This window comes from Balaenoptera physalus (genome assembly GCF_965194825.1).
Source record: "Balaenoptera physalus genome assembly, chromosome: 17".
In the NCBI taxonomy this organism is placed as follows: domain Eukaryota; kingdom Metazoa; phylum Chordata; class Mammalia; order Artiodactyla; family Balaenopteridae; genus Balaenoptera; species Balaenoptera physalus.
Window position 1 is genome coordinate 30,128,783 of NC_138895.1, and position 12,766 is coordinate 30,141,548.

At 35.9% G+C, this 12,766-nt stretch overlaps 1 protein-coding gene across 6 annotated transcripts in view; it reads left to right on the plus strand.

Moving 5' to 3' along the window:
* Positions 1 to 12,405, plus strand: part of CPNE3 (copine 3) — a 51,987-nt gene extending 39,582 nt beyond the window's left edge. For 5 of the 6 annotated variants that reach the window (XM_082433998.1, XM_082433996.1, XM_082433994.1 and 2 more), the window contains 5 exons: positions 2,774 to 2,828; positions 2,911 to 2,962; positions 5,712 to 5,845; positions 7,376 to 7,612; positions 9,208 to 12,405. In XM_082433998.1, the coding sequence (XP_082290124.1) occupies positions 2,774 to 2,828; positions 2,911 to 2,962; positions 5,712 to 5,845; positions 7,376 to 7,612; positions 9,208 to 9,318 (589 nt within the window). In that variant the 3' untranslated portion in view covers positions 9,319 to 12,405. The remainder of the gene's footprint in view (positions 1 to 2,773; positions 2,829 to 2,910; positions 2,963 to 5,711; positions 5,846 to 7,375; positions 7,613 to 9,207) is intronic. The other variant, XM_082433997.1, reaches the window with a different exon arrangement.
* The last annotated feature ends 361 nt before the right edge of the window (positions 12,406 to 12,766 follow it).

A 12,766-nucleotide genomic window follows, 5' to 3' on the forward strand; every position in this document is an offset into this window, starting at 1 on the left:
ATGTGTCAGAGAAAATTTTAAATCCTTTCTATATGATATTCATCAAATCCTCATACTTAGTTGTGAGATAAGTGCAGTTATCATCTTCATTTTACAGGTGAGAAAACTGAGGCATAGGTGATAAAGTAACTTGTCCAGGGTCACTCAGCTTGTAACTGGCAGAGACAGGACTGAACCTGGGCGGTCTGGCTCCAGAGACAGGCCCTCACAACTGTGCTGTGCTGTGCTTCCTCCAAACACACAAAATAATGACTTGGAAAGTCACCAAATTAATAAATTAAATGAAGAGATGATTCTTTGCAAGTTCAGCAAAGCTTAGGCAAACCTTTGGCAACACTGGCCCCCCAAGAAAAAGAGAAAACATGTAGAATATTAGTTATGAGACAGAGATTATAAGCATAAATTCAGAAAAAAATTAAAAATTATGTTAATGTTCTGTAAAAGCTTATGCTATTTCATTGAAAAATCTAGGTTAAAGGATGATTTTTTTTAGAAAGCTGTAAATTACCAAATTTGACCCAAAGAAGCAGAGAACCTGTATAGACCAGGAACCGTGGAAGGAATGGAGTGGCTGATCAAAGAGCCTCTCCTCACGAAGGCACCGGCCAAGACAACCTTCATACATAAATTCTACCAAACCTATGAGGAATGAATTCAAACCTGAGAGAATCAAGTGAAAAATATTAGAAAGTGTGAAAGTTTAAAAGGTGGTCAGATACAACATAAAATAAAAAATCAACAATTTTTCACTAACCAGCAAAAACCAAATGAAGAAATTATAGTGGATAAAAGATCACAATTCATAATGCAATAAAAAATGAGAATGAATTTAGTAAAAGGTCTAGGATCTTTAGTGAGGAAGAACTACAGAATTGTACTGAGGGACAAAGAAGGAAACTTGTTTAAATGGAAAGATATACCACGATTCTAGATAGGCAGATGTCACAGTGATGTAAAATATAACATTTCTCCCTATATTAGTCAGTTTTAATCAGAATTGCAGTGGAACCCTGACAAAATGATTCTTAAAATTTTCTAGAGGGTAAAATGAATCAGAATAGTCAAGAAGTTTTTCAGGGAAAAAGAATGAAGGGGAATTTGTTCTAGCAGGTACTAAAACTTATTTTAAAGCTATATATATATAATTTAATTTAATTTTTTAGTGGTTTATAACATTATATGTTTCATATATACAGTATCATATATTAATTGAGTATGGAACTAGTACATGACCAGTAAAAACAAGTAAGCAGTCTTGAAATAGACCCAAAAGTGTATGTGAATTTAGTGTATGATAGAGATGGCATTTTGGGGGAAAGGGGATGTAACAGCTGTCAAACTGGACAGGAACTGGATTTGGATCCCTGACTCATGCCTGTGTATGTTAGGATACTATTCTGTATAGACTATAGACAAAATTGCTGAAATGGCTACCCCAGAACAAAGTGGTTTTGACAAAATAGAGGTTTATGTCTCTTTCATGTTGCACCTCTAGAGGTAAGTAGTTCAGGACTGAGAGGGCAGTTCTGCCGCTTATAGCTTCCACCCTGGGTCCGAGGCAGCTGCTGTGATTCTCATGCTCTCTAGCCAGTGGGAAGAGGACCAAGGAACTGAGAATGCATGTGCTTTCCCTTTTAGAGTGTGATTGAGAAGTGGCTGACAAATCCCTCTACTCACATCTCCGGCCACCTAACCACTGCCAGCCCAGAGAAGCTAGAGTACAGCTAGTGTGGTTGCCAGTAGCCCAGGGGATCCATAATTAAAAAGGAAGAGAATGGATACTGGTGTAGAGTAGCAGTTTCTGCTTCATATCCTACTCCAGATGAATTTCAAGCTTAACATCAAAAACAAAGCTTGGAAGTTCTAGGATAAAATATATGTGAATTGTTTATAATCTTGCAGTGAGGACAGCCTTTAAGCAAGACAGAGAAGGCAAAAATCATGAAAGAATTTTTATGTGTTCACATTTATTAATATTAATAACTAAAAAAGGGAAGATATTTTAAACAAATTTAAAGACAGACTATCGACTGGGAAAAATATCGTGACATATAAGATATAGGTTCTATCCTCAATGCAAAAAGAACCATTAAGAATTAATATAAAAAAGAATATCCCTAGTAGAAAAATTAGTGTAATCATTACAATGTTTTATAATGGCAAGACATAGGATGTCTATCAGTTGGGGGAGAATATCTATACAGTGGAATACTTAACAGCCATTCACATCATGTTATATATTCTGGTCCATAATTGTCTCTAAAAGCTTGGGCCAAATATTCATACACTTTGCTGCAGAAATGTGAGAGTTTTACAATGTTTGGCATTTGTACCATGTTTCTGTGGCCAAATGTATGAATATTCATATTAAGCGACATAAATAAAGGCTATAAATAACTTCATGTCAGTTGAGGTCAGGTTTTGCTGCCAACTGAGTGTTTTTGTAAACAAATGAAAAAACTTGTGCTTTTTAAAACTTTATGGATTTATTTATATATTTATTTAGTTAAATGATAAACAGTGTATAAAGAGTATGTTATAAAATATTAATATAAAGTCCATTTTAATAAGTATAGAGAGAGAGACATTTTTCTCATTCAATGCACAGAAAAATATTTAGAATGAGAGTTGCCAAATATTAACATTGGTTCTAATCTTTGTTTTATTTTTATATTTTTCTAAGATTTCAAATTTTTAGAAAATAAGCTCATATTGGTTTTATTATGAATAAAGATAAAAATGACCTTTTGCTTTTTTCAAATTTTCTTTTCAGTGATAAGATGTTTCCAGCTTTTGGTTTTGGAGCTCAGATCCCACCTCAGTGGCAGGTAAGAGGAACTCTCATTGCGAAGCTTTGCCTCCTAGCAAAGCAAAACAAGCCTCATCAGTCCTTCTTTCATCTTTTGACAGGTTTCTCATGAATTTCCAATAAACTTTAATCCATCCAATCCCAACTGTAATGGTAAGTTAAAAATAAACATGAATTTTTAAACTGAAAAAAGTTACTCAGATTTCCTCTCTGGGTTTCTTTTTGTGACATATTGAATTTTCTATCATGTAAAGTAGTAGAATTTTACAACAAGTTGGTGGTTAGTATGGTAATGATGATAATGCAAATCACTATGATGATGATGAAGATTGCAGGCTAAATTCTTCTACCTTAAGAGTTTTACTAGAACAAAAGATTCTCAATCTTGAGGGTAGATCCATAAGAATATGCATATTATTTTCACATACAAGTTGATTTTAAAATAAACCTTCAATGGAAACAGGTCATTCAGTATACAGATGCTTTTCTCAGATTAGCAGTTAACTCTCTTTGAAGAAAAAGTGTCTAGCATCAAATTGCTTGTTACACAGGGTTCTGTAAGGAGATGGGGTGGGCTAAAGAAACACAGAACTAAGCTCCAAGAGTGGCTTTCCTTTGTGTGGAAAACAGGGACAGGCATTTCTTTCATTTCACTTTTCTGTTTATCCCTCAAATATTCCAGTGCCTCTTCCTTTTTGCCACATTGAGCAATCAACCTAAAATGCCAAATCTCCCACAAAATTATGTAAGACTGAACAGTTTGGAGGAGGAAAAGAGGTAGGGACATAAAATTGTAGACAATAAGCTAATTTTCTGCAAAGGGTCCTTTTAACAACTATAAAACAGGGGAGAGTGTTCTTTCCTTCCCTTCCTAAATAATATTCATAAAGTAGAAGAGCATGACCATTTTGTTGGGAGTAGTTTGCATTAGGATTTTCTCCTTTTCTCTGAAACTCTTTTCTTGTACTAATTCAGTGTTCTTTAATGCACATTCAGTGGCTGGTTGTGACCTTTTGTATCCCTAGGCATATGAAACTGGGAATATTTTTCTTTTCAAGAAATGTGCTTCATGCTTATGATGAAATTGGAACAATTTTTGGAATTTGTTGTAATTAGATTTTATTTATTGCAAGAAAATATGGATAACATACCATGGGATAATTCATTTTAGAAGTTCATTTACTCTGTGAGTAACATGAGCCCATCTTTGGGCTGCCACCCAAAGCTGCCACAGCTTTTCTGCTTTTGGTTTAGTCTGGAAAAAATAATCAATTTGATGTTAGACAGAGGAAATACTACACAGAAAAAATACAGCCTTATTTTAAGACAAGGAAGTTTAATCCCCTTTTCCTAATTAATCATCGACCTTAGCTGCCCAGAAAGAACATGTCTAACTTGTTCCTTTGATGCAGTGGAAAGATTTTAGCATAATTTAGTTTTAGTTGAGGAATGGAAGGCAATTGATGTTTATGAAGAAATTTAACTAACAGTTTTGTATATCTTCAGATTGAAAAGCAAGCTAGATGATAGAAATGGAAGAAAATATTACTATTGCTGTGGTTATGGGTTCAATTTTTCTATAGCATATATCATTACAGTAAGATCCTGCTGCTGGCCTATGTTAATATTATTTTTGTAACTACTGGACCGACTAACCTCTAGTTCCAGCCTCACCTTATGCATGTAAAATCACCTCTACATATGAATTAGTTACAGTCTCAAAGGTTGTTCATAAGACCACTTATTCCTAAACTCAAAGTGCCTAAGAGGAGTTTATTGGCAAGTGGAGAGACTTGGTCTTGTGAAGCTTTTAAACCAAGTATATGCTTTTCCTCCTTATTGATCTATGTCCTGCTGGACATTTGGTAAGCAAGAGACCTGTTTTGGTTTACATTAAAAGTCTTTTAAGATTTTCTTGTTAATCTTAGCAAAGCACTGTTGGGAATTTCTAGGATTTCTAGTCTCTTACCTACATCCCAGACACTCTGTTGTGTATTAGGGGCAGATTCATCAGCAGTGCTTTAATCGGGAATGCCATTCAACTTTTGATAAGTTGTGCTATTGTAATCAACAGTCTCTAAATCTCAGTAACTTGTAATGACAATAATTTATTTCTTGCTCACTTTGCAAATCACTTGATGCTTGGCTAGACTGCTGCGTTGCTCTGTTTCTACTCATTCTGGGTCTCAGGCTGTCTGGGATATGCTGTTCCCATGGCAGAGGGAAAAAGCAAGAGAGCTGGCAAAAACAGGCCGTGATTTTTAAAACATCTGCTTAGACATGGATGTCATATCCATTCATATGCACTGGACAAAGCTAGTCAAATGGGCCTGCCCAGTCTTCCATTACATAATACCCAGCAGGCCTAAGGTGCACCCCATAAATAAATGCTTTAGTGTTTCTGCAGCAAAATGTGATAAATAACCTGGAAGTGAATATTTGCAATTAATATAGTCTACTATACCATGCTTAACCTTATATGATATTTTTGTAGAACCTCTGGTCATATATGCAAAAGTTTTTCCATTTTATCATTTACTTTTTCTTACCTTGTCATCAGTTGTATGCTGCAGCATCTTTTGTATGCTTCTTTTTCCATCAGAGTCTTATACCCAAAACATATCAAAATTAAGCAATATAACAACCCTACTTTAGACTAATGAATAATTTGGCTGAGGTGAAAACAAATGCCTTTTACTGGGGGAGAGTAAAGTTTATAGGGTTTTTTTGTGATAGAGCATAGCTATGGAGTTTTATAATACTATATACCTTAGAGAACTCCTGAATATAGAACTTTTGACTGTTTAAAGCACTGTATGTTGGTATATAAATTAGCCAGTATGGTGAATAGTAAACAATTAAATTGTGCTTGAGAATTTTTAATCCTGCTTTTTTTGTCTAGGAATTCAAGGCATTATAGAGGCATATCGGACCTGCCTTCCTCAGATAAAGCTCTATGGACCAACTAATTTTTCTCCAATCATAAATCATGTGGCCAGGTTTGCTGCTGCAGCCACACAACAACAGACAGCTTCTGTAAGTGCCCTGTCGCCAGGGGGCAGGGAGAATTGTGGATTGGTTGTTGTTCCCAGAGCCATTTTTCTGTTTATTTGGTCTGCTGAGATACAAAGACAGGGCATGAAGCAATGATATGTCATCCTTGGTTTGGGAGTAACATCTGTTATTAAATTAGTGATCATTAAGAACAAGACAACAACAAAACAACCTGTATACTTATAAGTTTTTTCTCTGTCTTTTGAAATAATTTTCTCAGGTAGGTTCTCAAAAAAATTTTTTTTGAAGTAGCCTTAGCAAGTTTAGGCTTCAGGAGACCTACCACTTCAGTAGCTGTTGCAAAATTACTTACCATACTAAAGAAGTTTGAATTAGAGAGTCATCACCTGTTGGACCTTGGATACCAAACCCCGCTCAGCTTCAGTATCCTCAGAAATAAGGGATAAGTACCTCAGGCAGTTGTTGAAAGAGTGAGAGAAGATAATTCATATAAAGTGCACAGTGCCTGAGTCAGAGCAAACACTCAGCACATGATAGCTACTATTATAAATCTTATTTCCATTTTAGACTTAAATGGCCCAGAGGATGGAGTACAACTTTATGTAACATTTTACCACTCTCTAAAATGATTTATCAGAGATGATGGGATCGAGAGAAAGATTTCCCCGCCTTGAACCATATCCATTTTTAAAAAAGTATGTTTTAGTTTGATGAACAATTCTACTTCCTCCGTATTTGATCTTTTAAGAACGGAGTTGCCACTTGCTCCCTTGATAGGTACTTTGACATATTCAGTACTTGAGTTAAATCAAAATGTTTCAGTGCTAACTGAAAGTTTAATCTCTGACATGTAGGTGTCTTGCTTCTGTGTATTTATGCCAGCCCTCTTTTGTGGTCTGTTGCACTTTTAATGAAACTACAGTTTTTGTATCAGTTAATTTCCTTGTCATCAGAGAATCTTAGAATATTTCATATAGATGGTATCCTGGGTAGAGACTGACAAGGAAAATGAGCAAGAAAGAGACTAAATGACTCATCAGGCTGGAGATGTCATTAACCATTGCTTTTTTTTTTTTAACATCTTTATTGGAGTATAATTGCTTTACAGTGTTGTGTTAGTTTCTGCTGTATAACAAAATGAATCAGCTATATGCATACGTATATCCTCATATCCCCTCCCTCTTGCATCTCCCTCCCACCCTCCTTATCCCACCCCTCTAGGTGGTCAAAAAGCACTGAGCTGATCTCCCTGTGCCATGCGGCTGCTTCCCACTAGCTATCTATTTTAAATTTGGTAGTGTATATATGTCAGTGCTATTCTCTCACTTCGTCCCAGCTTACCCTTTCCCCTCCCCGTGTCCTCAAGTCCATTCTCTACATCTGTGTCTTTATTCCTGTCCTTCCCCTAGGTTCATCAGAACCATTTTTTTTTTTTTTTTTTTTAGTTTCCATATGTATGTGTTAGCACATGGTATTTGTTAGAGTCTAACCATTGCCTTTATTGTTGGGGAGCTCGGCTGGCTCAGCGGACATAATTGTCTTTCTTGGCAGCAATATTTTGTGCTCTTAATCATTACTGATGGCGTGATCACAGACCTTGATGAGACCAGACAAGCTATCATTAACGCTGCCAAGCTGCCTATGTCCATCATCATTGTCGGAGTTGGAGGTGCTGACTTTGGTGCCATGGAGTTTCTGGATGGCGATGGCGGAAGTCTCCGCTCCCCATCGGGTGAGGTAGCCATCAGGGATATTGTCCAGTTTGTGCCTTTCAGACAGTTCCAGAACGTGAGTACCACTCCTCCCTACTCTTCATGCACTCTAAGGTGTTTGAACACAGACCTTTGCCGGTCCATAACCAGGTAGTTGAGTAGGTGTCTGGGGTTAGAGTGTGTGAATTTTCCATTTTAAGAGCCTTGATTAAATTTGGCAGGTTTTTTTCAGGTTGTATACTTTTGTGCCTCTTGCAGTCCATGTGATAAATTGTTTAAAAAGATGTTGTTGTGAATGTTTTAGAATATATTTTATCTTTACCTGTGTAATAACAGGAAAACTCTATGCAAGTATATGATGAATTTACCAAACTAGAAGTTGATTTGATGAAAATTGTAAGCAGTAAACTGTTTTACCCAGTTTAATGGTAACATCTTGTAAAACTATAGGTCCAGAATCCTAACCAGGATACTGACTTTGATACAGTCAAGGTCCATTATAGCAGGCTCCCTCATGTAGCCCCTTTATAACCACACCCACTTCCTTCCCACCTTCATTCCCTCCTTAACCCCTGGCAACCACTAATCTGTTCTCCATTTCTATATGTTTGTCATTTCAACAATGTTATATAAATGGAATCATACAGTATATAACCTTGACACTGGCTTTTTTTCACTCAGCTTTATTCTCTGAGAGTCTTCCCAGTTGTTAAATGCATTCCTTTTTGTTGCTAAGTAGTATTCCATGGTGTGGGTGTACCAGTTTGTTTAACCATTCACCCAGTGAAGGACATCTTCAATTGTTTCCAGTTCTCATCTATCACATACAAAGGCTGCTATAAACATTCGTGTACAGGTTGTTGTGTGAACATAAGTTTTTATTTCTCTGGGATAAATACCCTGAAGTGCAGTTGCTGGGTTGTATAGTTGTTGCATTTTAGTTGTTAAAGAAACTGCTGAACTTTTCTGGCACAGTTATGTCATTTTACATTCCCACCAACCAATGTATGAGTGGGGGTGGGTGTGGGGAATGAGGTGGGTGTGTATTAAAAAGGTGGTAATGTTAGGGATCTTTGTGATGATGAAACAGTTCTGTATCTTGATTGTGATGGTAGTTACACAGATCTACCCAGATGATAAAATTACATGGAACTACACAAGTGCGCACATACACACACACACACACAAATGAGTGCTTGTAAAACTGGTGAAATCTGAATAAGTTCTGTGAACTATACCAATGTTGGTTTCCTGGTTTTGATATTGTACTAAAGTTATATAAGATGTTATCTTTGGAGGAAACTGGGTGATGGGTACGTGGGACCTTTCTGTACTATTTTTGCAACTTCCTATGAATCTGTAATTATTTCAAAATAAAAAGTTAAAAAAGTTAATACCAAGTGAATGAAAGGCCCACATTTAAAAGTTAAAGAGCAAAATAGTTATCATTAAATGCCAAAATGCAGGCACCAAAAAAGTACTTGATAAATGTTCGTGAGCATACTCAAGCATTCTTAGGTAACATTGGTTTATTCCATGTTTCATGGACAGTACCTGAGACAAGATACAAGCTGGGAATTGGGAACTAACTGCTTTTTCCTAGTCTTTTATCAAAATGCCAGTAAAAATTTGGTTGCTAATAAAATTACTTTGATTTTATTTTTTCACAAGGCTCCAAAAGAAGCGCTTGCTCAATGTGTCTTGGCGGAGATCCCCCAGCAGGTGGTAGGCTACTTCAACACATACAAACTCCTTCCTCCCAAGAACCCGGCTACGAAATGAAAGGAGCTCTGGTCGCCTGAGCAGAAAGAAGTCTTTTGTGCTGTGTGGAGCAATGGATTTCTCTCTGACCCCAAATCATGAATCTGTCATTTTACATGCTTCTCACGAACCCCAGCATTTATGATGCAAACCTAGTTCTCTATGGATTATGTCTATTTAAAGCATTCTTTTTTACTTTTTTTGGAGGAAAGTGCTAACTTAATCTTTGCCCAGTCAATTCAGTGATTGCTAGTGATTTACAGTAATTGCAGTGAGGCTATTTGGATTAGAAACTGGTGTGAGAAAAGCGGATTTTCTTCTTGTGGTTGTTTACTTTCATATGACGAAAATGCTGTTTTTGAATGTTTGTAAATAAGAAAGAGTGGAAAATTGTTGGAATGATGCGATTTACAGGTTGCTGTGCTTTGCTCTAGGCAATATATGTTTTATAAGCCAATGTCCATGCCTGACGACAAGAGCTTCTTAAATTAGATGATATTGAATTTGTTTCTAGAACTATACTTAGTGCTATTCCATGGGATAAAACTACCTTTACTTGTGCCTGAATTTTGCTGCAATTTAGACATGCACAGTTCAAAACAGCATGCATCCTCATAGGACTTCATGAAAAGTACTGAATGAGAAGGGAAGGCACATATTCAGTTCTTAAAATTGTACAATCACAAGTAAAAGGAACCTCATGTAAGTAAGCCATTTTTATTTGCCTTCCTAGATCTTTCATTTTCATTATTGAATACCATAAACATGGTCAGATTTGACCTTTTCATTGATTGTATGTAACACTCAGGATTCTATATCTGCATTGATGATAGGTAGCCCTAGATTCAACATTATTAGATTATTTTAATTGGAGTTTGTTAAAATGGTTAGGACTGGTTTATCCAGGAAAATTATAAGGACGAAACATATAAGGGGAAATTCAGAATTCTACTTCCTTTTAATCAATGAAAGACTTTACTTATTAAAAACAACTATGTTTATACTTTCCTTGTTAAGGTCCCATATATTGATTTGTACATTTGTGTAGATTCATTTAGGTATTCTCTCTTTTTTTTTTAAGCAACATTTTTAGTCTGATTTTTTTAAACTCATGATAGTGGTTATTAATCAAAATCATATTTTACATTTTAATAATGTGCTATTTCATAAATCCAGAATGTATTGTATTAAGCCTAAAACCTGTTATAACTTTAAAAAAGATCCAACTGCTGCATAGGATAGAGTGGACTTTATATGCTTTTTTTTTTAGTAGAATTTTTTTCCTGATTTTTATCCTTTAGTAAATAATACTTCGCAAACATTACCTTTTCAGAATAGATTCAGTAACGTTTTACTGAGGAGCTGTGTGCCAAGTACTATGCATATCTGTGTATTGGCCAGTCATCTTGAACAATTTAACATTGAGAATTACGTGTTTATTACAGATCTGTAAATGGATGCACCTTAAGCCTATCAGTCTTACTGAAAACTTGCACCACAGCTCAGGTCTCTTGTTCCCTGAAATGTCTGAAGCAAGTGAGCTCTCAGCCACGAACAGCTTTTGGCTTCTCAGAAACTGCTCATTGCCAAGGTCAGGCTGAGAGGGGATCTGCTCGCCACAGTGGTTGCTTAGCCCAGGTGAGCAGTTAACAATTTCCCACTTAGCTAGCTCTCCTCTGGATATGTGTTGTTAACCTGAAGGTACCTAACTAGTAGTCTGTTGCTCTATAGTATGTCTCATTAGTTGACAAGTCATCTTGACATCAGTTAGGGGAGAAAAAATCTGATGATTCTTCCAATAGTTCGGAGCCTTTGTTGTCTAAGATGTCCTAATTTCATTTCTCTTTGTGTGCTTGGAAACAGCATATATATGTTACAGTGGTTTTCAGAATTTTTTTTTTTAAACACACGAAGCCTTTAAAAGAAACGATTTACATATGTTCTCAATGTATGGTAAAACAGAAGTAGAGGTTTTCTGTTTGAAGCTGGGGCAGGGTCCACAGCCCCACTCACTGGACCTCCTCCTCACTCTCTTTAACCAGATCCTGGCAGCACCTGAGTCACCTGCACAGGACACCTGGAACCACTGGTCATGAGCATTCATTGTTTTTATTGGCCAAATGACAGTACTTCTGTCACCACTGTCAAACTGATTTGGTCTTCATAATTTTATATTGATTTTAACCAGAATTGTTCCCTTTTGAAAATTAATTTTGTATTATGCATTCTTGATTTGGTTCATCAGTAGATGCTATTATTCATAAGACCTGTGATTCCAGCAAATTAGAGTAATTGATACCTTTTTCAGTTTCGAATAAAAGCATTTATAATTTCTAAATTATCATTTTATAAAATTCTTATAGTTTCAACATTTTACCTCATCACATGCTGATATAGTATTGTTTTATATTAAAATAGTCCTTTTCCCTATTGTGCCACCATTCATGCAAGTGCCATTAGTTCTTAAAATGCATTTAAAGAAAAAATAACCAAGTTTACTTTCACACTTCGTATAAACAGATATATTACAAACATATATTAGGGTGACAGTGCCATGGATAGATGTAATATTTCTGACATCTGCCTGTACTGAGAAAATAGCAATTAGCATGGTCATGTCACCTTGTGCTTAGAATTGAAAATTTTAAGATCATAAAAATTTAAAGTCAGATCAGGGATTTACAACTATCCGTTTTGGTAGTGCCTTAGGCAACCTTTCCAGAGTAAATTCAGGGCCGTGTTGCTGCCTCTGCCTTATTTGACATACTTTGCCTTTTTCATTTTGTAAATTTTCTGGAAAGTCATCTTCAGTAAATTTCTCCTAGTTTCTTTATGTGTGTGATTGATAGTCGTGGAAGTGACACATAAGGTAAGCTAGAAGCTTGGTTGAGATCTCAAGAGACTATTTTGTGCTTTTATGGATCTCATACTTGATAATAAATGTATAAGTTACTAATATATGAATTGATGTTAAATGTATCTTGCATCTGAATTTCCTTTGGATAAAATTATTTCGTGGTGTGAGACAATAGTGTCTTGTTTTCATTTTTATTCTTTCTCTAAATGTTATTCATTGAAAAGTTAGAAATAAAGTTAGTATTTTAATCAGCCTGTGTTCCGTATTTTACTGAATTAAACAGTTTGGGAGGATGTTATTATTTTATGGGATGTATTCACTTAAAAGATATTGAATGCATTCAAGATACTTTTCAGGGTGCAGAGGAACCAAGGGAAAGGTTCTCAGCTTAACTAGAGTGGCCGGAGAATTATGGTGCTCACATTTTATCAGTTGTGTTAAGCAGGACAGTATATTCACCTAACTTTTTAAAAAGTTGCTACTATTATGTTGCAGTCATTGGGCAAGGTCTTGGGGTTACAGTGGTGACCTAGGCAGCCAAAGTTGCCACCTTCATAGAAATAAAGGATTGGAGGAGAGAGAAAACATTAAATGAGTAATTGAGAGACATGA